A 25,277-nucleotide genomic window follows, 5' to 3' on the forward strand; every position below is an offset into this window, starting at 1 on the left:
CGCCCCGCCGCCCGTGGGCCCGGGGGCGGGCGGCGGCAGCGCGGCTGCCAGCGCGGGCATGGCTCCGCTAGCGACGGGCGGCGCCCCCCCGCCGGCTGCTCCCTCGCTCGGCCCGACGGCTGCCTGGCTGGGCAACCGCTCCGCTCTCGGTGGGTCGCCGCGGCCTCGGTGTTTCGCCCGCGGGTGGGAGCTCTCTTGGAGGGGAAGCTGCGAGGCGGGACCCCCTCGCTCCCCGCGGGCTCCCGCCGCCGGGCCCCGCCGGACTCTCCCGCCCCTCGGGGGTCGCGGGCGGCCCCGCTGCTTCTCCCCTCACCCCCCCGCCATCGCCGCGGGGCCGCGGCGGGTAACTCGGGGGTATCTGGTGCCCGAGTCCCTTCGCCGCGGCCCGTTGGAGAGGCGCAGGAGCGGGGCACGTCCCCCCCTCCGCCCCGGCCCCTGGGCAGCGCGGGCGGAGCGGGCAGGGAGGCGGTTGGGGCTTGGGCGGCTGAAGTTCCTCCCGCCTGTCCGCGGAGCGGGGGCTCGGGGGGGCGGCGGGGCTCGGGGGGGCGGCGGGGCCCCGCTGGGCCGGGCCGGGGCTTCGCTGCGGGCGCGCTCCCCGGCCGAGCGCCTTCAGCCGCACGACAGTTCTTCGTGTCGCGACAGCCTCGCGCCCCGGGCTGTTCATACAGTCATGTGCGGCCGTGAGTCGCGGAAAAAAGGAACGGAAGAACTCTGATGAGCTATACAAACTCGAGCCTGGTAACTGACCCCTCCGTTGTCGATTCCACTTTAAGCTGGAATCGGCCGGCTCGCAGGGTAGAAATACATCAAAGAACGGCTTTTACTTCACCGTCTGTTGCGAGATTAAACTTGACTTTGCGTTTAGGTTTTGGAAATTCAGTTGGCTCTAACTCCTGAGATCTCCGGAGAACACTCGCACGCATACGAGTGCCAGAGGAAGCTGGTTTAAAATGACATTTTCTTTGTTTATATCTAACCCCAAATGTTATGGTACTAATAGTCTCGAAACAGAATTTGTTACCTGTGTAGTCAGAAGGGTTTTTTTGTGTGTTGTCTGTGCTTCTCAAACGTTTGTGTTTAAGCTGATGCTCATTTTTACCCACTGTGATTTCCAACTCGATCAGCTTTATTGCCTTTGGGCAGTGTAACAAAGAAGAGTGTACCAGCTTCTTTGAGAGTAAACTTTAAACTTGGTGCAAACAATTAACATGGACATACCTTTTAGCATAAAATTAAGCAATAAATATTTCTAGTCTTTCTATACTTACTTTTGTACATCTGTAATTATTACTTGATGCAGGCCAGTTTGATCAGAAGCGATTGAGATATCTACCACCTGCTATTTGTTTTACAAAAGCAAGAGGAATGGAAGGCTTGTCATCTAGTCCATCCTTCTCTTCAAGAGAGTGGAAAGAAATAAGTACTGCTAGGCACAACTGGGGCCAGTAAAATGGTGCTAAAGATGCTAGCATTATCAGACCTTTTTTTTTTTTCCCAGCGGATTGACTTCACTGAAAGAGTTTAGGCGTCTGGAACTTCAAATCTGTGTTGACTGGTAGCTAGTGCTCTCTGTGGCCCTAATCCTTAATTTTCTCAGATTTTGTATACAGAGGTAAGAGGAGGAGGAGAACTGTGTATTTTCTCTACTTGATCATGATCATCTTTTTTTCCTCTCTTCTCAGTTGCTTTAGTGTAATGTATTTAACAGATAAAAAATTAATTTGCTCTTTGATGGTTGTTACTTTGGCATATCCCAGCATGTTTCTACATGTCAAGACTATATAATACACTTTGCCTACTACTGGCATCTTGAAGAGAGTGTGTAAACAGATGTCAGCAAACCAAAGGATGTGTATACATAGGGTTATACTCACTTTTTACACGTTTGTACTCAGGATTGCTCTGTTGATCTCGAAGGCAGTTATGCTGGAGGGCTGTTAGTATGTCATGTGCATTGGTAGAATAATGATAGTAGCAATTTAGTCTGGTATATCTAGATGAGTAGGACTGTACTTAGGAAAGCTAAAAGTTGGCAAGTCTAGCAGGAAATGCAAAAGCTATGAAAGAATTTTTTCCTTCCTCTTGAGTTTTCCAAATGCTTTCTGTCACTTTATCTGCTATATCTTCACATAGGAGATACACTGCTTTTGATTAAAATTGATGTTCAACTCATCTAAACTAGTGTGGATATCTGTTTGCATAAATGCATTGATGTGATGGGTTTGGTAGCACTGATTTAATGCTGCTCACTAGATGCTGCTTGCACTTGTAAATTTACCCATGATATGGAATACTTTTAAATAACTGCTGTGTCCAGGAAGGATTTTTTTTTTTAACAGCCAAACTGGTGAAGTGTGCTTTATTAAATGTGTGTGGTAGTTGTATGCAATGCGCATTTTATTTGAAAAATTAAATTCAAGGAAAAGTTTTCCAACAGAAATGCAAAGCATCAGTTCTGTGTGTTTTTGCAGTAGGAGTTATGGGCTGCGCAAGTAGTGACCAAAGCAATTACACTGTAAGCACTGCAATTTTAACACTGGTAAACACTGAAACATGAGCTTTTTGTCTTTGTATGTGTTTTGGCAGCATTGTCAGCCGCTTATGTGTCACACACAACAAATGGACTGAGTCTCCATTACTGCCCTTCATATTGCAGTTTTCCCCCTTCTCAACAGGACAAAACCACTCTAGATACTCTTGTGTTTTTTTTTTTTTTTTTTCATTGAATTCTTAATAATGTCAGATGGTTTGATTACTTGGACTGACCGGGTGACTGACAAGATGACTTATTAGGTCTGGTCTTCCTTTTTTTGGTTCCTAACAAGCTCTGTCTGGGAATGTAGAAATTTCAATGGTTTAAAGTTGTTGAGGGTTACGTGCATTATACAGTAATGCTTTTAGCTATAGTTTTTTTGCTGTTAATAGGAGCTATCCCTATATAGCGTCTATCTTGTCTCTGAATCCTCACTCCATCTCCAGGCTTTCAGGGAAGCTCGTCTAAAACTTGCAGACAACTTACTGAAAGTGTTGGTAGAGTATGTGATTGAGAAGTAAATAGGGATTAGGAAAGATCTCGATCAGGGCAGAGACTTGTCTCGGAGTTGAGAGTAGAAATCTCTCTTTCCAAGCTGACTGCAAAATTTGCCCACAGTCACAATTTTTGAGGTGACTTCTGTGAGTCAAAGACTTGGTCTTTAATTTAAGGGCTCTTAGCAGGCTCTAGATTGAGATACTGTGAAAGACTTGCAGTTCGATAGTTTTAAATAAAATGTTTGGTAGTAAGGATGCTGTTAGGTGTTATGTTCAGGTAGATGATCCCTGAGACTTGATCTTAGACAGTGTAGTGTAAGTTTCTCAAAGTAGGTGCAGTTAGAACGAGCTTTAAAGAAACATGCTTGATCCTTCTGCTCACTTTTTGTGGATACTGCTTTTGACAAATCTAATGAAGGTTTTTGAGATCTGTGCTTAACAGCAAACGTTAAACAACCTTGCTTAACCTCTAAGGCAATTGGCAGTACTGTTACTAGTTGTCAGTGTGTTCTTTCATCATGTGGCTTCCTTTTTCTCATCAGACTTCCTGATTATTTCACTACTGGTGTAGGTTCTGATTACTACAAGGAAGCTAGAAGTTAAGCGGAATTCACAAACTTGTTGAATGTTCCTCTTCGATGATAGGTGTTCTTCCTTTGTTATTCAGTTTATGCGTATTCCCTAAAGTACAATTTCCTTGAACAATAGACTAAGCAAATGGTAGGCCATAGGTTTTCTTCAGTTAAGAGTTTGTTCCTCCAGAAAATAAACTTTTTTTTTAACCTGTTCCTTGCTGCCTTTTCTAGTTTGCCTGATGTCTCTAGCTACTACCTTACTAGTAAGGCAGAGAAACCCAAACATTTCCTAAATTTTTGTCTCTGGTTTGGACTGTGATATATTATTTTGACTTGTGATATATTATTTTGACTTGTGATATATTATTTTGACTTGTGATATATTATTTTGACTTGTGATTGAAATTGCATGTTATTTCATCTGCTTAGTTATGCAAAGCCAGCTTGACTGTAGTGTCCAGAATAAATAAATACTATTTAAATCAGCAAACTCTTAAAAAGTATATTTAATTGGAAGCCGCAGCAAACTGTTGGCTAAATTTACTACCATTAAAACAACTAAAACCCTGTATTAAATCAGTATATAATTACCATCAGAGTTCTAAACAAATTCACTGCTAAGTACTTAAGAATCTAAAACATGAAATTAGACTTTGATAACAGAAACCATGACTGCAGCTCTAGTAGAACGCTTTATATCTAAATAAATTGAATGTAATGAATGAAATCTGATTTAGAGATTCTTTCTTTTAAGAAAATGTCCATCGCTTCTGAAATGCTAAGGGACATAAGCTGGCCGTTTCTGGCATTTAATTAATTTCACTAAAATTACATCACTGTAGTAAGTTTTTAAAAATAAAGTTAGTTTTCTTTAATTCTTATGAGTGAGGTATTTAGTGTTTGTTTAGGAAAATGAGCTAAATAACGAGGTTTTTTTATTTTTATGTCTGAATTTAAAAGTGGGCAATTTAAAATCAAAAAAGTTTTACTTTAAATGATACTTAAAATGAATGCTTTAAATCAAAGCATGCATCCATCCATCTATCTTAGATGTCTGGCCTAGGGGTAGGAAGTGACATTATAGTTTAATGCAGTTGAAAGTATACTTCCCCTAGAGCCAGGAGAGGATGAAGCACTAGGTATGATCATTAGGTGCCTTTTGCTTGCAGGGTGAATGGAGATCACAGCTGCCTGATTGTTCTTCCTCACGGCATTGCCAATTTAAGCAGTCCTTTGATTATGCCTTTTAAACAGTGTGTAGGTCCACACGGTGAATTGAATTAGAAGTGATCCAGGTATGAAAGAAAGAAAAAACCAAAACAGAAACAAACCCAAGCAAAGAATATTCTAAATTATTTTGAAGTGATCATTCTTTTTCCACAGATGGGTGAACTGGCCCATTAATGGTGAGGAGGGGGAGAGGAGAGATGCATAAGCTGATGTTGCTACTGAGACATGTTTTCCAGCTATGCTTTGTCGAGATCTTAGAACAGATCATATGCCATATCTGAATATTTCATTTGTCTTGTGCTTAAATAGGTTGTACATTGATTGTATTTAATCTCTTTAAATGTTAATTAACATTAAGGCCAACAATAGTTTGTTTCTGTATACTGTGAGATTGATAGCTACAACTGATTTTTGTGCCTGAAAGCAGGAAATAAAATCATGTAACTCCTTGAATTTATGGAGAAGGTGATAGTGAATATGTATAGACTTATTTTTAGTAGATAGATTGCTAGAACAATCCAATTCACAAAATCTACACAAAGTTCTTTAAAAGGCATGCTGTACGAAATAAACGGCATGGGCGTAATGGGCAAAAGCCAGAGTAACCAAATAGGATTCTTCATCAGTAGAACAGAGAGATGATTTACGTCATTGTTTATGGGCTACTTTCTGTAAATTAAACAAGTAAAAAACCAAATGGAATGTGCTTCAAGTAATTGGCTAGATGTAGATTTTGTTTAAGTTTAATATAGGAGATTTAGAAAAATAAGCGTTATTTTAATGATGAGTTTTATATTGCTTTCATAACAACTTAAACAGGCTTGATCTTTGTTACAAAAAAGATTTATTTTTTCAAGAGTCTGTTCTTTAAGTAATAGTAAATATTTCTAGAGATTTCTCATGTGCTTTATGAAGAAGTTTGAGAATTGTCTATTTAGATCAATACTAAAGGCAGAGCTTTGAGGTAACGGGCTCATGTTGGGGAGGTCCTAGTGATCATGCCAAGCAGGAAACCTTTTCAGGTACATGCCAAGTAAAGCTAAGTAAATCCAAGGTAAGAGTAATTCTGTAACTCAGTGCAAGCAGAATCTAATATTGTGGTAGTAGCTACTGAAGGAGGAACTGTTCTGATGCTCCATTTGCAGTGAGAAAGAAAACAGGTGTGGAGAGCAAGCTGTTACTGTTGCAGAATCTTTAGCGTGCTTGGCAGATAGTTATCTAGATGCTGTTAATCCTGCTTTTTGAAGGTGGGATGACCTCTCTAAGGTGCTTCTATCTGTCTTTTCTGTCAGTTTATAAAACCGTAATGGGAAAGAAAGTTTGTTGCAGAGCAATACATTTGCTTAAATGGTCTGCTCTAGCTGCATTCTTATCACATCCTCAAAGGTGTTGTAGTCTTGGAATATTTTTGTGGTCAAACATTATTTTACTAATATGGACGGAATACAGCATTTAACTAGAAAGTTAATAGGTATGTCTAGGCCATGTAACAATTGCACTTTAATGAAGGATGATTTTTTTTCATTAATGTGCTGACTTTTTTCCTTCTGTGTTGTTTCTTAAAGGTGCTGTAAAATTTTCTTGAGTCATTGCTGAGATGGAAGAACACTATCTTTGTGTTAGAGTAGTAATGATTAGAACCAGTGTAAAATACTTGTCTGAGATTTGCCTGTCCTTATATTTTACTTTTTAGGTAAAGATTAAGTAAGGGCAGACAATATTCAAGTTCAATACCTAATATATATTTATTTTTAAGCAAATGAGTACATGGGATATGAGTAGCGTAATGGGATCTATATGATCTACAGCTTAAGCATCGCTTTAAATATGTTGATTATTGCTCCTAAATCTTTTTATTTAGATCACATCTTCAAGTAATTTTGATGTGTAGACTTGTATACAATGACAGGTACATAAAAATGCTCGGACAGCAAAAAAACTAAAGCATATGAATTGACTTGAGTCAAGGAAGATTGCTATGGCCTGAACTTGTCATTAAAAACCATTGTGAAGCAACATCGTGAGAATGAGGTAGAGTATCAACAGTCTGTTAATAAGCAGAATATGCCCCTGGGGAAGAGGAATAGGGAACATAAATAATGATGTAGCTATGACTTGGGACATAAAATGTATTGCTCGTTAGCTGGGCAGGCCTTGGTTTTCAATTATGTCATAACTGCTGAGGTTTTTGAGGGCAGACTGCTTGATATATGTGGGGTGTTTGATAATGAAAGCTAAGTACTTTGCTCTGCTCACAGGGTTGCACATCACCAAGTATTTGATCCAGCTAATGAATTTCTTCTGGGATATTTTTGCTTTGCTTTTTGGTGAATTTTTACATCACTGAACATAAAATGAATGGTATCAAGAAGTTTATGGACTTTGTGTAAACTACATATTTATATAGAAATATTATTGATTTGATGTTTTACCAGTAATAGGCAAAGTTGTTTGTATCTTGTTGAATTTTAATGGGAGAATCAGATTTTTAGGTATCTAAGGACAACTGAAGAAAAATCACACAGGCTTATCTATGTAGGCCAGTATACTGGAGTATCTATGTTTGTTAAAATATTTTTAAATGGAAAAATATACTTTAAGTATGTTTTCCTGCCTAGTTCAAAAGCTCTTTAAATCTTAATCCGATTAGTGGACTAATCTATGCTACAGAGTATTCGCTTGATATATTACGAATTTTTCAGCATCCTTCTATTAGGAAAAAAAGTGCCAGTTCTGGCATTTATAAAGTTTTGTTTTGTTTTAACTTGTATAGGCTGTATCTATCCTTTGAGAATTTGTGTAGATTGTCATCACCTTTTGTCTGCATATTAGATTGTAGCTGATGAGGTTTTCTCATTGGTATTTCAGGTGGCAGTCTAAAAGCAGAAGTGCTAAACTAAATCAGAAAACAGATTATGTAGGTAGAAAAAGAAACTCAAACCATGGTTCTTACCATGAAAGCATTTACAGGTGATATATATTAGGTAGGCTGGAAATATCAACCTGAGTAGTTTCTTATGGTTTGCTTTTTTTGGAAGGTCGGATGGTACTTAGTGATTTCTCAGCAACGGTCTGTCCTTCTGAAAATGCAGTGTAGCTCTGTTGCTAGAGTTGCTTGTGAACTTGAGATGGACTCACTCTTATATAGATTTTTTGTTTTTCTCTTGCTTCCTGTGAAGGTTTAATAGGAAGTGGGAAAACGGATCCCAAACACTTTGTATAATAGTTTCCTTCTGTTTGCAGAAGGATTGTATGCAACTTCGTACCCAACTTTGTATTTTAAATTATATATATGTTTTTCAGTGGCTATGTCAAGCTGATGGGGTTTCAAGTTGATGATTTAGAAATAATTATGTGGATATTATAATTTTTTTACATGTAATTAATCCTCCTGTCCTTATTTTTGGAGCATACTCTGAGATTATGATTCCATATTACTACAGCTACTTTAGGAAAGCTTGTTCTAGATGTATTCATCTATCCTTGCTCATGGTTGCTTATTCCTCCGCTTCACTTTACTCAGTCTCTTGATTGTCTTGATAGAGCAGTTCGCCAAACCACAGGTTATACTGATTCAAGTAAAATGACTGCTTAAAAACTGAAGACTTTTGGAGGCATTTTTCCATAAACCCAGGTCATTTTAGTAATCTAGTTTAAATTGATTTTTAGGTTGTAGTCTGTCAGGAGCACAGCCAGTGGGGTAGCAGAGGACTGAAGGGGAAGGGACCTCTTAAAGCCACTTTGCATCTGGAGAAATCTTAATGAACCACAACTTGGAGTCTGAAGCACGGGCCTTTAGCCATGCACTAAGGCCCACTTGCTCTTTAGGTTTGAAGTGGGAGTTACCTACCATGGTTATGGAGAAGATACGAAGAGATGTTACTTGTTTGGGCAATGCATGTCAGCCTTGCCACAAAGAGAGATAGAAAACCTAAAAAGTGAAGTCTGATTAATTACCCTTAATGGCCCTTCTACCCATTAGCTTGACTAGTAAGTGGCTATTGATGTCTTAGAAATAGTAGAGTAGGTCTTTCCCATTAATTCTTTAAATAGATGAAGTGCAGCAAAATCCAAAGCATCTGTCTGCTTTTGTCTTATATTTAATCACAGAATGCTTATTTATTCATACCCTTCTCAGTTTGTGATATATACCATTTATGTTGGATTTCTAAGATTCTGAGATGATGTAGTCATCAAAATAATACTTCTCTGGTGTGGTGGCTTTCCTCCTGCCTGGGAAGTAAATGAAGCTACTTTATTTGATTAAGTGGGGGACTTTGTAGCTGTTGCTACCTGATGAGTTATTAAAAATTAACAAAAAAACCCCAGCCCAAACCTATAACTTTTATTTTGTATTAAAATGTGAATTACAAATCTTCAGAAAGCAAATAAACTGTATGTAAGATCAGCTTTCCCCATTATATTGTATCCATTACCCTTTCCTGTCTTTTGTTTCCTTGTAGTGTTAAATTATACATATTGTTCAATTGTCCTTCCTGGGCATAAGTTAAAGCTTCTAAAGGTTACTTATCTAATAAATTCTGCATACAGTTATCTGTAGGATTGCTGGTCTCTCTTAAAAGTGAGTAACTTTCTCTTTTGGTTTTGGGAACAGGCTAGACCATCCGGCTTTGTCCAAAGCAAACATCCTGAGATTTTGTTTCAATATTTACCCTCGTGATCTATTCAGTTTGTTTGCATTTCTTTCTATGTTTCTGCCTTTCTACTGTTGTGTAGAAAATTAGTTTAGATAATTTTTTTATTTTTGCTAATTGTGGTTTTGTCAGGTATTATTCAAAGAAGTTTCAGTTTCTTTTCACTTTGAGCAAGTCTTATGTATTGCTACTGAACTGACAATTCAAGACTGTCCTGAAAAATTCAGAAATACTTTAAAAATAGAAGTTTAGTGTTTTGATATAAAGAAAACAAAAGTAAATACCTAATTGTAGTTTAGAAAAAATACTTTCTTAGCTATCTGTCACCTTACTGGTATTTTTCAAATACAATTTAGTTACACAGCCAATGTAGTAGAGGTGTTTGTGGAACAATTGTCTGGAGGCTTCTGGGTTTTTGTTGTTGCTTTTTTTTTTTTTAAGGGAGGGATTTGATTGATCTAGACCCTTGTGAAAGTATCAGTCATGTAAATGGTTTTCTGATGACTCTCTGCTCCTTCAACCAGTTTGAGTAATGGAACAGTTGTGAATTGCCTTGTCCATTTTAATACAACTAGATGGAAAATATCTTGAAATAGTGTTAGATTTTTTTTATTGATCTTTTTTGTTGTCATTCTTTCCTATTCCAAAAAATTGTTTTCATGTGAGGTGGAGAACAGTGAATAGAAATGCAGGAATATTCTTGCGTGTTGGAAGAGTAATATTTACATCTAAATTATGTGGGGTGAGGAGTGTGTATAAACTCTAGAGGCTCAGGAGGCATTTTGAGTATGAAAACGTATTTTTTGATTTAGCTGAACGCTTGAACTTGTATACTTTTATATTTGATCTGTGAGAAGGTACTGAAATTTTCATTTACCTGTGTATATTGGCCATAAAAATGGGCAAATATTAGAACAGGTTTCCTGGAAATCTTGTGGAATTTCCATCCTTCAGATGGAGCTTACTTGAGCAGCCTGATCTAATCAGAGCTGCTTTTAGCAACATTTGGCCTTAAGAATTTGAGAGGTCCCTTCTAATTTAAATATTCCATACTTTCCGTAGTTCAAAAGCCCAGTCTATAACATGGAATATATATCTGTTAAATTCTGAGATTAATTGAAAAAAAATGCTTAATTATGGGTGTAGAGTTAGTGTGTGCCTATGCTGCAACTTAAAACTCTTTGCAAACAAAAAGAAAAGCTTCTTTCCCATCCTGTTTCAAGTTTAAATAGAAAATGGTTTCTAAATCTTAAACAAGCAAAGAATGAGTTTACTTTATGCTGATGAGTAGAGGGTGAATGTTTGTTCTTTTGTGCTGTGGAATCCGACTGTTAAAAAAAAAGTGAAGGCTATTTCTATCACACGTGGTACTTTTTCTTTGCAAGGGTCAGCATTAAATTATGTACTTAACTGTCATGTTAGCGAAGGATCCACTTTTTTTTTAGCCATTTTCATGAACTTGGAACCAAAGGAATGGTATGGTGTTTTCCTCACTGATGGGAACAAGGAACAATGGTAGTGTTACTCTTGTGTGAAATATGTGAGCCCTTTTGTTGAGTTTACAAGTCTATCAGGCTAGAATACTGTTTGCTCTTCACTGTTATATTGAAATATCATGTGGGTTTTTTTGTATGTCAGATGCTTTGCAGTCATTTTATGAAGAGGTAATATTTTAGGGGTGTGAGTTCTTAGCCAGTAGTGTGTTGCCCATTTAAGTCATCACAGAAGGTACATCATGTTGATGCAATGGGGATCTGGTTATGCTTGTAATTTTCTAAATGCTTTGAAGTGATTTACAGTGTATAGTAATAACTGCATTTCTTTGTTCATGTAGATAATGGAGAGTATTTCCAGGTTTTGTCAAGCTATGGCTTACAGACAACTACTTTGACAACTAAAACCGATGGCAATGATGGCAAGGCTGAACACCTAGAGTATGTTGCCTTTGCATTGGTTCCCGTTTTCTTCATTATGGGTCTCTTGGGGATCCTCATCTGTCATGTCCTTAAGAAAAAAGGCTATCGTTGTACAACAGAGGCTGAAGAAGTAGAGGAAGAAAAACTTGATGAAAAAATAGGTAATCATTGAGTCTAATAACTTCCTGTTTCTGTACATTGCAACTACTATAGAATAATTTATTGTGAGAATTCTGTCATTTCTCTGTCTATATTTGACATGAAAACAATATTAAGAAAATATTTTTGTACCATTACATGTCTGTTGGGTTTTGATCTTTGCCAGTCAAAACTAGGAGTGTTTCAATTTCCAATGCCCGTCCTCTAACATCAATTAAGAGTTTACAGAAGGATCAAAATATCCAGTATATTTGTTTGCAACTATGCACAGCAGTTGGAGTCACCAGATTACTTTTCTACATTCCACATGCTGTTAGCAACAAAGTATTATTGTACATAATTCTGTTTGAGGAGTGACAAAAAGCTGCTGTTGAAAGCCTAAAATCTTAGTTTTATGTTTAGCAATCTTAATTTGTTCCTGTTGTGCTGTCATTTTCATCTCCCTTCTCATTATAGAACTGAGCCTTTGGACTGTCTATGTTCTATTTTATGTAGTGTGTGCTGCTTATAACTTTTCTTAGACACCTTTTTTTTAGTTCTAATGTTTGTTCTCCTATCTTTGTGATTTCTTATTCCCACCTATTCTTATTTGAAAAAAAACCAAAACAAAACAAACAAAAAAAAACCAAAACAAAACCCCAAAAAATAACCAAGAAAAGTGTTATTCCTTGGGAAGGGCTATAGTAACCCAGTATAGCATTTGGCTAAGTAAATACTAGGGCCATGTCACTTATAAATACTTTGGGCCCCTTCCTTTCTCCCAATTAATTACTGTCAGTAGATTCATAATAAATGCAAATTACAGGGGCTCTGTGGTAAGGGTGGAGCCATGTGGTGCAGTAGTGATGTGTCAATATGTTGTGAAGCAGTTACTGCCCGGGGCACGTATGCAGTGGGTGGGACTATCTGATCTGTTAGCTTACCTGAGTGGTAACAGCAAGGTGAGTGGTAATGAAGGGGGCACAACTTTTAGGTCTTAGTTTGGGGAAGTAGCTGTGTCTAAGTTGGATTGCAAAGTTGCAGGTATTAGGATGACGCTGAAGTGTGGATACAGAGATGGGAAAGTCCTGATTTACTATGAAGAGACAAATTTAGGGTCTTACCTATCAAGCTTGTCTCAATCCTGTGTTTGGTTAGTTGTTTTTTTTTTTTTTTTTTTAAAAACTAGTCATAACAATTATTAGGAAAAGGCAGAGCTGTGCCACTTCATTGTTCTGTTTCTCTCTCAGATCTTTCTCTGCCTTCCAAGGCTATTCAGGGGAAGCTTCCAGTATTGTTAATGGGTGCAATCGATTCCAAAAATATTAAGTATAGTCATAAGGTTTCTTTCTTAATTCCCTTGCTTCTGTAGTGATATGAAATATTTTTATTTTAATTAAAAAAACAATCAAATGGTATGTCCTTGGAGATGTGGTAAAAAGGTTAAATTGAATCCCTCTTATACTAGAAGCCAATAATACCTATTTTAAAATAGTGACTTGAAACAGTTTAATGATTTTGTTTGTTTTCCTTCTCTATTGTTAAGATTAGAAATATTGCTCTCTTGCTTGTCTACTCCTTAGCAGCTAGAGAAGGAATTTTAACGTATGCTTCTGAAAATACTGTGTTTCTTCAAGTCTTAGAATAATATATTAGAGCTGATGTGGAGATTCCATGAATTTGTTTGTATTTTTCCCTGAATAAGGACTATTAAAAGTATTGTGTAAGTTTTTCCTCTGAAGTGACAATAGATCTTTTCTTTTTTTAATGTAACTTCTGGTGTGTGTTTTTTTTTGTCTTGTTTTCTTGTTGTGTGTGTGGTTTTTTTTTGTTTTTTTTTCTTTTGCTTTGTTTTAAAATAACTCGATTCTTGATTGGAAGGCCAAGATATTGACAACATATTTATTTCCTTGCACAGAAATGAATGAAACTATACATGAGAATAGCGACACTGTGGGACAAATTGTTAACTACATAATGAAAAATGAAGGTATAGTATTGTGATACTGAAGTTACGAGCCTTTGTGATGATGTTCTATAACAAATATGTATTTTCATCCCGTACTTCAGAATATCTGTTCATGTGTGTTCATTTAATAACCATCTTGTACATAACTCTTTGAGATTGCCTGCAGAAGGCAGTAACTTCAAACAAAATAGGGAAGTTTTTCACTTACCTGAAAATTATTTTGTGTTATAAGTTTGGTTCATGTGTTTCTTGATATTTTAACTACTCTGGTGTTCGTTTTTTTTTTTTTTTTGTTGTTCATGTTTTTGTTTGTGAAGTAAAAGCTCAAGGTTGCTTTCAGAATGACAGTATTTAAAGTATGTGAAATTTTTATCTTTTGACCAGATTAAATTTTTTGTCTTGAAACGATTCATGCAGCTGTTATCTGATGAAAGGTTTGTGCATAACTGAGACAACAGGGTAGACTAGCACCAACATTGAGTTTTAGGCACAATGTCTTCATGTACCGTGTGTGCAAAGTAGAGGGTAAAGAAGATATGACTGTAAAAATCACAGTTAAGCAGCCCATGGAATGCTTGGTTAGTTCAGAACATATTTGCCCTGTAGAAGAAACATTTATAAGACTGTATGTTTTTATAATATAAGAACCTTTAGCCCTTTAATTTTACATTTGTAGAAATCATAAGCATTGAGCTGGCTCTGAGTTACTTTTGAATGAAGACCAGTCCTGGAAAAGTTGTATTTTGGGGTTTGTTTGTGGGGTCTTTTTGTGTTTTTTTTTTTTTTTTTTTTTTTTTTTTTCCCCCCCCCCCTTAACTGTTAGGTCTTCGATTTTGTGTAATTTTCCCCAAGGTTGGGATTAGGTACCTATGTGTTTTTTTTTTTTTTTTAGAATATGTGAGCAATTGGTATTCCTGGCTGACAATTAATTTGCATTTTCTAAGGCTCACTTAAACCATTGTTTTTCATCTGACGTTGCTTTATACGTGTGAGGTGATGATACTCTGTGGTGAAATGGATGTTGTAAAATTTTCAGACGTCTTGTTTGGGAGTGTTGTGCAGATGGCTATGTTACATGTCTTGTACTGGGGCAGAGCTTTGTGTGCAATACGAACTGTAATTTTAGTGTCTCATGTTAAGGAAATACCACAGAACTGTATTAACATTTTTTTTTCATAATGTTCTCTTGTGCCTTTTGCAGATATACATAATGTAGTCATCTTTCCTTTAGATTAAATTTCTTTGAGGACTTTTAATTTTGCTGTTTGTTTTTTCTAAAGTTAGAGCTGTACACTTTTGAAGAGTTCTATTTATTCTCATTGCAGCAAATGCTGATGTGTTAAAGGCCATGGTAGCAGATAGCAGTGTCTTTGAACCTGAAAGGTAATTATTCGTCTTTTCAATGCATGTTTCCTGAGGCAAATAAAAATGTACCCTTTCAAAGGATTTTCTTTCCTGAGCGCTTTTAAGACTACATCACTTCCTTGAGTTATCAGCTAAGAGAATAATACTTCGATTTCCTTGTGGTGTCTCCGAGTCGCTAAATTTTAATGTATGCCCTGGGTTAGTAACTGGCTCTTCTGGTTGAATGTTCCAAGTGTGTGACACAGATTTATTGCTTTTTGGGCTAAAGATGTACAGAGGCTGTAAATACTTGTTTATTTTAGGGTGAAGTTACTTACAAGTTGGTTTAGTCCAAAGCTACTCTGACTTGAAAGAATAGAAGCAGCAGTTGTTTCATTTGTATGGATGCTAACTTAAAACAGACAACTCTTTCTGTGTCTCCTGGTTTACTTTTTTCTTCATAATTGTGGTAATATGCATTGGCCGACCTACCTCTTATTTTTTTTTTACTACACACCTATTTAGAGAACTGTGTAGAGAAAGTAGTTCGGCCCTTGAGTTGCAGATGCATCATTTGTGTAAAAGTACTTGTATCTCTACATAAGTACCTTTATATCCATAGTAGTCTAAATGCTCTTCATATGTAACCATGTGTTCATATTCAAGGCAGAGAAGATGAAGGGTCAAGTAGTACAGTGTCACTAATAAAAGAAGCAAGAGTGTATAGTTTTAGCAAAACAAAGAGTTGAGTATGCAGCTGTTTATCACCTGCCTTAACAGTGAGAGGCTTGGTTATTGAAGAAGAAAAAAATGAACTTAAGAAAGGAGTTCTTCTCAAGTACAGGAATTATTTTTGAACTTTTATGGTACAGCAGAAATACTTGTTTGAATTTTAAATCAGTCTTTGCATAAGCATGTGTTACGTTATTTTGGGAGTTTTAGACTATTGTTTCAGTGGTGAATTAAAATAGAGAAAGTAAGGGGAAAGGAAAAACAATTGTTTGCTCTTCAATCACTTCTGTCAGATACTCCTAAAACCTTAGTAACTGAAGTGCAAATCCACCATATTTCTTTGTAAATTTGGTGCACCACAAAACACATCCTAATGATAGGAATAATAATGGCTAAAAACCTGTACTTCTGCCACTTAAAGCCATTAGTTCCTGTCTCTGCTTCAGATGTTGAACAGACTTTATTTCCCTTAATAGCATTTTCATATTTATTTGAAGACCATTAAATGTCTCCTGTCGATATTTTTGTTTTGAAAATAAGCATCCAAGTAACTTCAGCCTTTTACAGCATGTTTTCTTTCTTTAATTTGTTCTTTCAGTTCTCCTTTGGAGTCTCTTCAGTTTGTTAGTATTTTAATTGAAAAAACATTTCTAAAACTGGATGGAACGATCAGCTGAGGCATGATTAATGCTGAGTAATGTGACTTTAGGTTCATAGGTTACAGTCCCGTTACTTCCACTGTGAAATTTGTTCTTTTTAAGCAACATCATGATGATTGATGTTCAGCTTGTGATCTTCACCTTCTTTTTCTGAAGTGATCATCTGGCTAGTTGATTTTTAATCTGGGTTTGTAAAGTTTTTCTAGCACTGAAATTTGTGGTGTTCTTACTGCAATAGATCCAGTATTTTTAATAAGATTTATGTATGTGTGAATGTGTCTTTCACACACAATGGTCTCCTCTGATCATCCTAATTTCTCATCTTGTCCTCTACAGTTATTATGAGTACTTTAGCTATTCTTCTATTCCATTGCCCAAGGAACTGCTTAAAACAATGAAAATCATCAGGACTGGCATAACTATATTTAGTATGTCTTTCCAGTTTCATAGTAAGCTACTGATGTATAACTTTCTGGTATGTGTTTGTCCTTTTTGTTTGTTTGTTTAAACTAGGTGTGCTACCTTACACTATAGTAGTTTTGTCTTTAATGCACTGAGCTCTAGGTTGCTTTAGGAGAATGTGTTGCAAGACAGTGTCAAAATTGATGCTGAAGTCCAAAAAAGTGCATCATCTGATTTCTATCTACACTATCTGCTTTTCTGTTTTAAAAGAAAATGAGATGGTTTTGATTGGAAATTTTCAATAAATACCTTTTCGTGGTTGTACTGCTTTTTCTTTCGAGGTACTTTGAAAAAAAGTTTTTTCTGAAGCTTAAGTTGAATGATCTGTTGATATATTTTCTGTTCATGATAGACATCTTAGATTTCACTTTTCAATCTTGTTTGACTATGCTCTTCTTCTGTGAGTTTGTAGAGATACTGTAACAATTCTGAAGTACTTTCCCTGGTTCTCCAAGTATGAATTTAATGCTAATTAGATGTCTTCATCAGTATAAGTTCATGTAACCTCTTAATTTCAGCCTGTTTTTTTTTTTTCATTTCCTTGCCCTTTGTGTTAGTTACCTTAGCCACATAACTGTAACTAAATTAATTTATGGAAATGATTTTTAACTGCAAAAATACTATATCAGAAGAACCTTAAACCAGACATCCTCACAAATAAATGGTCTCTGAAAAAACTAGCTATTCAGTAGACATAACCGAAGATTATATTTTTATCCTTTTCTTCCTTTTTAAGAAACAGGATTTTATAGTGACATTAAATTTCCCCTATATTTTTCCTACAGCCCTTTGTCTCCTACCTCTCCTGGGAGTCCAGTGAGTCCAGGGTCTCCTTTGTCACCTGGTGCTGTTCCATTTAAACACAGCTGCAAAGGCCATCACTTCCATACTGTTGGAGGAGTAGTAGAAAAGGATGTCTGTACTCGTTGTAGCCACAAACGATGGCACTTTATAAAGCCAGCTCACAAATCTAAAGAACACAGAAGAAGTCGTCTTGGAGAAGTTACAGTCCTTTCTGTGGGAAGGTAAAACTTAGGTCATTTTACTATGTACTTTTCTTAGGGACACTACAGTGGCCTGTGTTAGATCAGATATTCATTGATTCTACTCTGTTTATATCATCAGTGATTGTTTTTTGTAACCCTGTTAAAATAAGACTGAAGTGGTTTCTGGAAGAACTAAATGTGATTTTTTTTTTTATTTTTTTTTTTTTTTTAGAACTATGTAAATAGATGGGGATTTACTGTGGGTATAAAGCTCTTGCTGTCTTGATACTGGCTAAAAAGAAACAAGGATTTCACACTAGTAAATTCCTCTGTTTCTGAATTTGGTATTTCTCAAATGTGAGCTACAGAAACCACCTCATTCTGTTTTGTTATTTTTAATTCCTAGCTTATGTTGTAGTTGTCTTAGGAAATTACTGTTCTAAGAAGAAGTAGTATGCCATCTGTGGATTTGGCTTTAAAACACAATTCCCTGAGAAGGTGTGATTCGGCCATAGCAAGTGTCAAAAGTACATGTAGATAATAAGGAAGATTACTCTGAAGTGAGGTTGGGTGGTGTGAGTGTCTGCTTTGATGTCTTGGTCTTGGGACTTGAAAATATATTCCTGTCCATACACTGGGTACTGAGAAGGATCTAACTAATCTCTGGGGACATACAGCTGAATCTTTCTCTTGCTTACCTCAGATTTAGAGTCACAAAAGTGGAGCACAAATCAAATTCCAAAGAAAGGAAAAGCCTGATGTCTGTCACTGGTGTGGAGAGTGTCAATGGTGATATGCCTGCCACACCTGTGAAACAGGAAGTGAGTGAAGTGCCTGCCACGCCTGTGAAACAGGAGATGCAGCAGAGGAGGAGCTCAGAGTAAACTGCAGGTGTCCAACCTTGGGAACTCGTATTGAAAGTGGTAAGTTGTGAAATGAGAGAAGGTGATCAGTAAAAAGAAACGAAGTTGAAAATGTGTCAGTTCTGTGTGAGAACTCATCTTTCAATTTAAAAAATTTCTCTAAAAGCCTGAAAAAATTATATTTGATCACTCAATGCTAAATTGGTAGAGGCTAGACTATCCACCAAACTATTATCTAATTGTTTATTTAGACCTTGTAATTAGAGTAGATGTTGAAATAAAACTACTTTGTGGAGGTGGCATCACTGGTCAAAGAAATAAAACACCTGCACATTAATTTTCAGCAATAGACAATGCTTCAGATTTAGTGGTAATGTGCTTATTACCCCAAAAAAACCAAACGCTGCTGTGAGCTGCATAACTGGAATAACTACAGTGCTGCTTCCTTATGCTTGCTGCCCTATACTCTGTGCTTGTATAAGGTGATTGCTTACTAGATACTCCTCTGAGAGATCAGTGGAGCTTTGGCTAATAAGAATGGAGACCCATGAAAATGCTCCCGTCTCAGGGATCTATGGTAGGTTACTAAGCCACAAGGTTGGGGTTTTCTTGTGAGCCATTAAACTTCAGTGAATTGCTTGAGGTACCTCATTAGGCATGTGAAATGTGTCCAGCATGGTTTTGGAATGCACTCCTGGCTATTTTTTTTTTTTAACAGTTAAGAAGGGTGGGGGCGGGGGAAAAACCCTGTAAGTTAATATGGTTTGCTTCTAACTGATGACAGAGGTTGATAATCTGAAGGGGAAAGGTGGTTTTACACAGATGCTATTCAAAATACAGAGCTTGGCCCTTGAGGAAGAAATGGGCTCTGGTGTGACAAAATAAAGGCACTAGATTTGAAGAAAGTGAACGAAGTGCACAGTGCCGGACTCTGTACGCTGAGAGAGGGTAGTGTCATGTGTCAACTCAGTCCAGTTTCAAACTCTCAATAACTTCACATATAAAAGGGAAATGCACGAGTGGAAGTTGAGGATGTTTAAAAATGTAACAACACCCAAAATCCCTTAAGTGTCTTCAGGTTAAATTCTGAAAGGCCAAGGTGTGAGATGTGGCCTTTTCTTTATATCTGTTGTTTATTCATTAAGAAAACATTCTCTAATTCTATCAGTTGAGAAAGGGAGGCAAAGTAGAGAGCTGGTGTGCAATGGGATACTTCCAACCTTTACTGACAACACAAGCGTAGCTGTTGAACTGAGCAGTGTGTATTTGTCTGGATTCTGTGCTGCCTCATTAAATTATAGCCCGTTTTTTGGAACCATTGCCATAGAGGAAGAAAGACTTTGAGATGTGGTACGCTTCTAAATGTTTAAAAAGCTGTGGAGGTGTCATGGTTTAAATCCAGATGGCAGCCAAACATCCTGCAGCTGCTTTCTTATCCTCCCCTGCCCTGGGGCACAGGGGAGAAAATTGGAGGGGTAAAGGTAGACTAATAGGTTGAGATAAAAACATTTTAATAATTGAAATAAAATAAAACAATAACAATAATAGAAAGTACAAACAGGAAATGCACAATGCGATTGCTCACTGCCAGCTGACCGATACCCAGCCTGTTCCCAGCTAATGATCCTGAAATACCAGGATCCTGCAATCACAATCCCAGAAGTGAGAGAGAACTCCCTCCTTCCTGGCCGCCCCTCCTCTATATACCAAGCATTATGTTACATGATATGGAGTATTGCATTGGCCAGTTTGGGTCCGGTGCTCTGGCCGTGCTCCCTCCCAGCTTCTCATACAGCTGTACACAGGCAGGGTGAGGGAAGTCGGAGAGTTCTTGATCACTCAGCAACAACTGAAAATGCCAGTGTATTATTGGCATTCTTCTCATATGAAATCCTATTCTGAATCCAAAGCACAGCACTATTCTAGCTACTAAGAAGAAAAATTCACTCTATCCCAGCTGAAACCAGGACACTTTTTTTTTGTGCAGTGGGTAAGAAGGCAACTAGTAGGCTAATTTGCAAAGAGGTGAAGTTCAGGTTTCAAAAATTAAGAAGTTGGAATAAGCTATTGTATCCCTATTGCTGGATATTTGTAAGACCAGACTGGACAAATGCTTGTGAAAGCCAGTGTAAGTACAGCTGGCCTTCCCTTGGAGGTAGGTGGTAGACTGTAAGGATGTTTGGGTTTTTTTCTTTTGCTTTTTGTTCTGTGGCAAACTCTGGCAAATCATAGTTTTTTAGTGGCTGCTGAATCACTGCTACTTTGTAATCTGTGAAGAATCTATAGATGTCAGTGAAAGACAAACTTTATTCTTATTGTTTCAGAATTATGTCCTGGTGCTCAGGTTGGCTTGTTTTTGTTTGTTTGTTTGTTTTAATTGGCGTGGTTTCACTTTCCTTTCCTCCCTTTTTAAAAATCATTATTAGCTAAATGTAATAGGAGATAACCTCTTACTTCTCTGGCTGCATTGGCATTTTCATGCCCAGCTAATTTTTTGTTACTTCTGTGATGATACTCCTGTGTATTTTTTTTTCCTATTTTCCATATCTCTAATGGTAGCATGATTAGACTGTTTGAGATATGATTTTGACTTAAAGGGAGACTAGTTATCTTCTCTTTAAACATTAGAAATAGAAAAGGGCATATATGAAAATAAAGCTAATTCTAGTGCACTTTGATTAAAAAAAAAATCTTTTGAAATCACTCTAAAAATGCTTTGTAGCCCAGTTTTCTTTCTTATTTGTTCTTTCTTGTCCTAAATAAGAAGGCTATTCCCTGTAATTACCTAAAAGTTCTCTACATTTAAACCATTACTACTTTAATCTAAAAATAAGCTGTTCTCTAGAGAGATATGTTAGTATAGCTATAAAAAAAGTCCATCTATGGCAGCTTTTTATTGTAGAATCTCCCTTAGGACTAGAGTATTACCCTTTCTGAAAACAGCTGTTCTAATAGAGAAATGGCTCCATGGAATCTCTTGTAAAGGTCTCTCCAGTCCAACAGGACTATTTTGTAAATCATCTGGGAAACTAGCCAGGCGTGTTTGATGTGTACTACAAAAAATAAACAGATCTCGCTTGAAAGACTTATACTGTTTCCTAGCGTGGTACTAGATCAGTTTTTGTCCACTGCTCTGAAAAGCTGTTCACATACAAACAGGTAGTAGTTAGACCTTCCATTCAATTACCTATTTCATACCTCTAAAAAATTATTGTAGCTTAATTTACTGAAACTGAACAGATAAGCAGCATTTAAGACTTCTGTGCATCCAGCCAGTAAATTAGTGATAAAAAGCATATAGTTTTGGAGAATTTGGCTCAGATCTTCAGATGCAGAGGAAGAAGGCACACACAAATGTATGTTTTAACTGCTGCTAGAAAAGGTTTCTTCCCAGCATTTGGAGGCAATAGATTTGTGTGTTGTGGCCCTGACTTTAACTGCTGTTACTGAATGTTCCTGTGTGAGATGGAATTCCTGAGTTGGGTGGTACCTGGATGACATAATATTGCTGGTTGCTTGTGTTCACTGCTATTCTTGAGTTCAGGGTTTTTTTCCCCCTGACATGTTCTTAGTATTTTCTTGAAGTGATCTCTACTGTGTTGGAGCTTATCCTAGTGTGTTGCTGGCTGCATCATTTGAAGCTGTAGCATGTCTTCATGTCTCCAAGGTCCATGTTCTTGCCAGACTCCATTTCATCAGTTAAGTTTATTTAAAATATGTTTAGTGACACACAAAAAAAGTAGTAGATATACAGATGGTAGCTGAAGTAAAAATTCTGAGTTGAGCTCTTACATATCCATTGTAAGCTACTGGGTAAACAAAAACTTAAGGTACTGGTACACTGAAGCTATGTAAGATTTTCTATTTCTAGTATCCTTTTCAAAGTTGTGTGTGCTTTGCACTGTGATGTGATTTGTCAGTTTGTCCATCCTTTTCATGAGTACCAGCCGAATTCTTAGTTTGTCCTTTAGGATTTCACATGCTAAACTTGCAGTGCATGACAACCACTTCATGCAGTTGTGGCATTTTTTTCCATTTCAGAGCATCTGCTAACTTTAATTGGTGTGTTCATCCTAAAACTAATTTTGGTATTTAAGCTTATTTTTAAAAGTGTTTTCTTCTTTTGTAGGTGGAGCTTTTAGAAGAAGCTTGTCTGCTAGCACTTTGGAAAAAACTGAAAATTCCCAAGAGATGTGTACTATTTAAGGAAATGTATTTATGGCACTGTAGTATTTTATAAGTTCTGTGATGGCATCCATGCAAAGTTAAACACTTAATGGCTTTTCACCAGTAAAATCAGTAAGATTTAGACACTTAAATACTGTTGAGCTGTGTGGATCTCATACCAAATGTTGGGCTTCATCTTGGAAAGAAAAAATACATGTAAGTTTTTTGGACAGGAAAGTTAAAAGCCTTATCAAATAATTTATTTTTTTTCTACTTAGGCATTTTTAATGAGCACAATATTATGAGTAATATGATTACCCTGTGGATAAACTGTGTTCACCTCTCTGGTCCATCTGGATTTTTCTCCTCTGTTCTTCCCGTCCAGAATTGACAAGTGTTTGGTGAAGATAAAAACCTGCCTTTGGAAGATGGAAATATTCTTTTTATCTCACCTAGTAGCCAAGCAAAACATAAAAGGAAATAATTGTCAGCCAAAATTGGCATGTGTGCCTTTAGTACATAAGCCCTCAGACTCTGTGAAGGGTACTTCACAGTACAGAGTGGTTCAGCTATATGCAAATGTTAAATTCAGCTGTTGTTTGCCCCCTTACCTCCCCCTTGCTCTTCAGCCTATATTAAGTAGTGTCTTTTTCTATGCAGTTGGGTAGGTTACTTTCCTCAAGGCCACTTGTTCTCCCATTTTTTTGTAACTGCTTACTCATGTTTGAAGAATGCCTAATAGTTTTGCCTTTCTTTTTTTTTTGTTTTTACCCACAGGTTCCTTATTAACATAAGGCAACACATTTCAACCATTAGATAAGGATATGGAATATTTGGCATTAAAAATTTATGGAGTGTATACTAAAGTACTTCAGAGTGCCTTTATTGGACTGAGGGTAGCTGTTTTCATTGTCACTGAAATCTTAAGCCAGTGTCACTCCCTTCATATTTTAAGTGTGACTTACTGCTAAAAATACCAGTGATGGTTTTGTAATGTTAATTATTTGTGTCTACTGATCATGATCTCTTTGTCCTGTTACTTGTTTTTGGAAGGGAAATCTTTGCAATATTTGGCAAACTTTGCTGTGTAATAGAAACTAAAAAATATCTTTTTCTGAGTGCCTAAGAATATAAGCTCTAATGTAATGCATTTTAGTAGAGATCGCACTATATTCTGAGAACTATAAAGTACCTTAATCTGCTTTATGAACTGGATGAAAATCAGTGTGTGTTTTTAAATGGATTTGTTTTAAATTATTACTTTCAATCTTTTCAGTCCAAGTACTCTAAACTGTGTTTCTCCTTCAGATCTGAGAATCAGGTTTCTTCATCAGTTTATGCAGTGTTAACAATCAGTGTGTACAAAGATAAAATCAATCTTCTTGCTTATGTAATAGATACCCCCATATCTTGTCAGGAAACAAGTTTATTTACTCTTGCTGAAAGTATATGCTGCTGCTGGTCTTCCTTCTACTTGTTATCCACAACATACTGAGTGGATCTACCAATATATACTTTTCACTGATGCTAGATTTGAAAAAAAAAAAAAAAAACAAAAAACAAAAAAAAAACCCCAAAGAAACAAAACCCAAACTCCAAACTTACCACCTACCAAAGCTCTGACAAGAATAAATGGTTTATTGTTAATTTTAAAATGGATATTTTCAGAGGTAATTGTCCATCCTTGAGAACCCGAAATAACTGTTTGTCTAGGATTGAACTCGATGGAGTGTTTAGCATCCCTGTTCCCATTAATTTAAACCTGATTTATGAAAACTCTTCAATATTTAAGTACAACATAAACACCATGCTCACCTTACAGGCATACATTTAATATTCTTTAATTTTTTCTTCTTCAAGCTTCTCTTGATTATTTGCATGAAAAGCTAATACTTGTGGAAGAATTCAATAAGTATTGGTTATTGTTAATTAGCTTTCAGTTTTCAAGAGATTGAGAACTACGAATATAAAATGTTACTGGAAAAGGGGAGTATTGGGCAAAACCAGTTTCATGTAATTTTCAGAAAGGAGATACACAGTTAGAGACTGTCCCAAAAGCTTTTTTTTTTTTTTTTTTTTTTGTAAAGGGGGGGAGGGATTATTTTGATAACATTGTGTTTTGATACATGATGGGTTAGTACTGCAAGAAAATTTGCCAAAAGGATGGAAGAAAGTTTAAACAGAAATAAGTATTTTTTTACTTAATTTATAAGCAATTTCTATTTTGATTCCATTGGAAATATGTAGAATAAAAGTAAATGTGTTGGATATGTACAACATTGTTTACCTGTATAAAATACCTAGATAAGGTATTATAAGACCTGATATGTGCAAGAATTTAATTTGTGCATTGCTGCTGCAATAAGAGGATTTAAAAACTGTGCCTGTTTCATTGCATTTTACACTACACTCTGCTATTTTGTAGGGGTATGGATATTGCCGTATTAGTCTGCCTTTCTTAAATTTGCATATCAGATGTATTTTTAACAAAATAGTTTATATACAACTTTTGTACTACCAAGCAGTAAATAAAAAAAATCCTGGTTCTTAA

The 25,277-nt window shown here is 36.7% G+C and overlaps 1 protein-coding gene across 2 annotated transcripts; it reads left to right on the forward strand.

Annotated features, from left to right (window-relative positions):
- On the forward strand, positions 1-25,277 carry RELL1 (RELT like 1). Of its 2 annotated transcripts, XR_006167041.1 has the most exons (8): positions 1-149; positions 11,325-11,567; positions 13,463-13,534; positions 14,839-14,896; positions 17,496-17,735; positions 18,400-18,619; positions 22,689-22,942; positions 23,504-25,277. XR_006167041.1 is itself a non-coding variant. In XM_042808272.1 (7 exons), the coding sequence occupies exons 1-6, from the start codon at positions 59-61 to the stop codon at positions 18,578-18,580; spliced, it is 885 nt and encodes a 294-aa protein (XP_042664206.1). In that variant the 5' UTR covers positions 1-58; the 3' UTR covers positions 18,581-18,619; positions 22,689-25,277. The 2 variants fall into 2 exon arrangements, 1 of the variants encoding a protein (XP_042664206.1); XM_042808272.1 differs by having other exon boundaries at positions 22,689-25,277.

This window comes from Tyto alba, unplaced genomic scaffold (assembly GCF_018691265.1).
Source record: "Tyto alba isolate M040663 unplaced genomic scaffold, T.alba_DEE_v4.0 Super-Scaffold_6, whole genome shotgun sequence".
Taxonomy (NCBI): domain Eukaryota; kingdom Metazoa; phylum Chordata; class Aves; order Strigiformes; family Tytonidae; genus Tyto; species Tyto alba.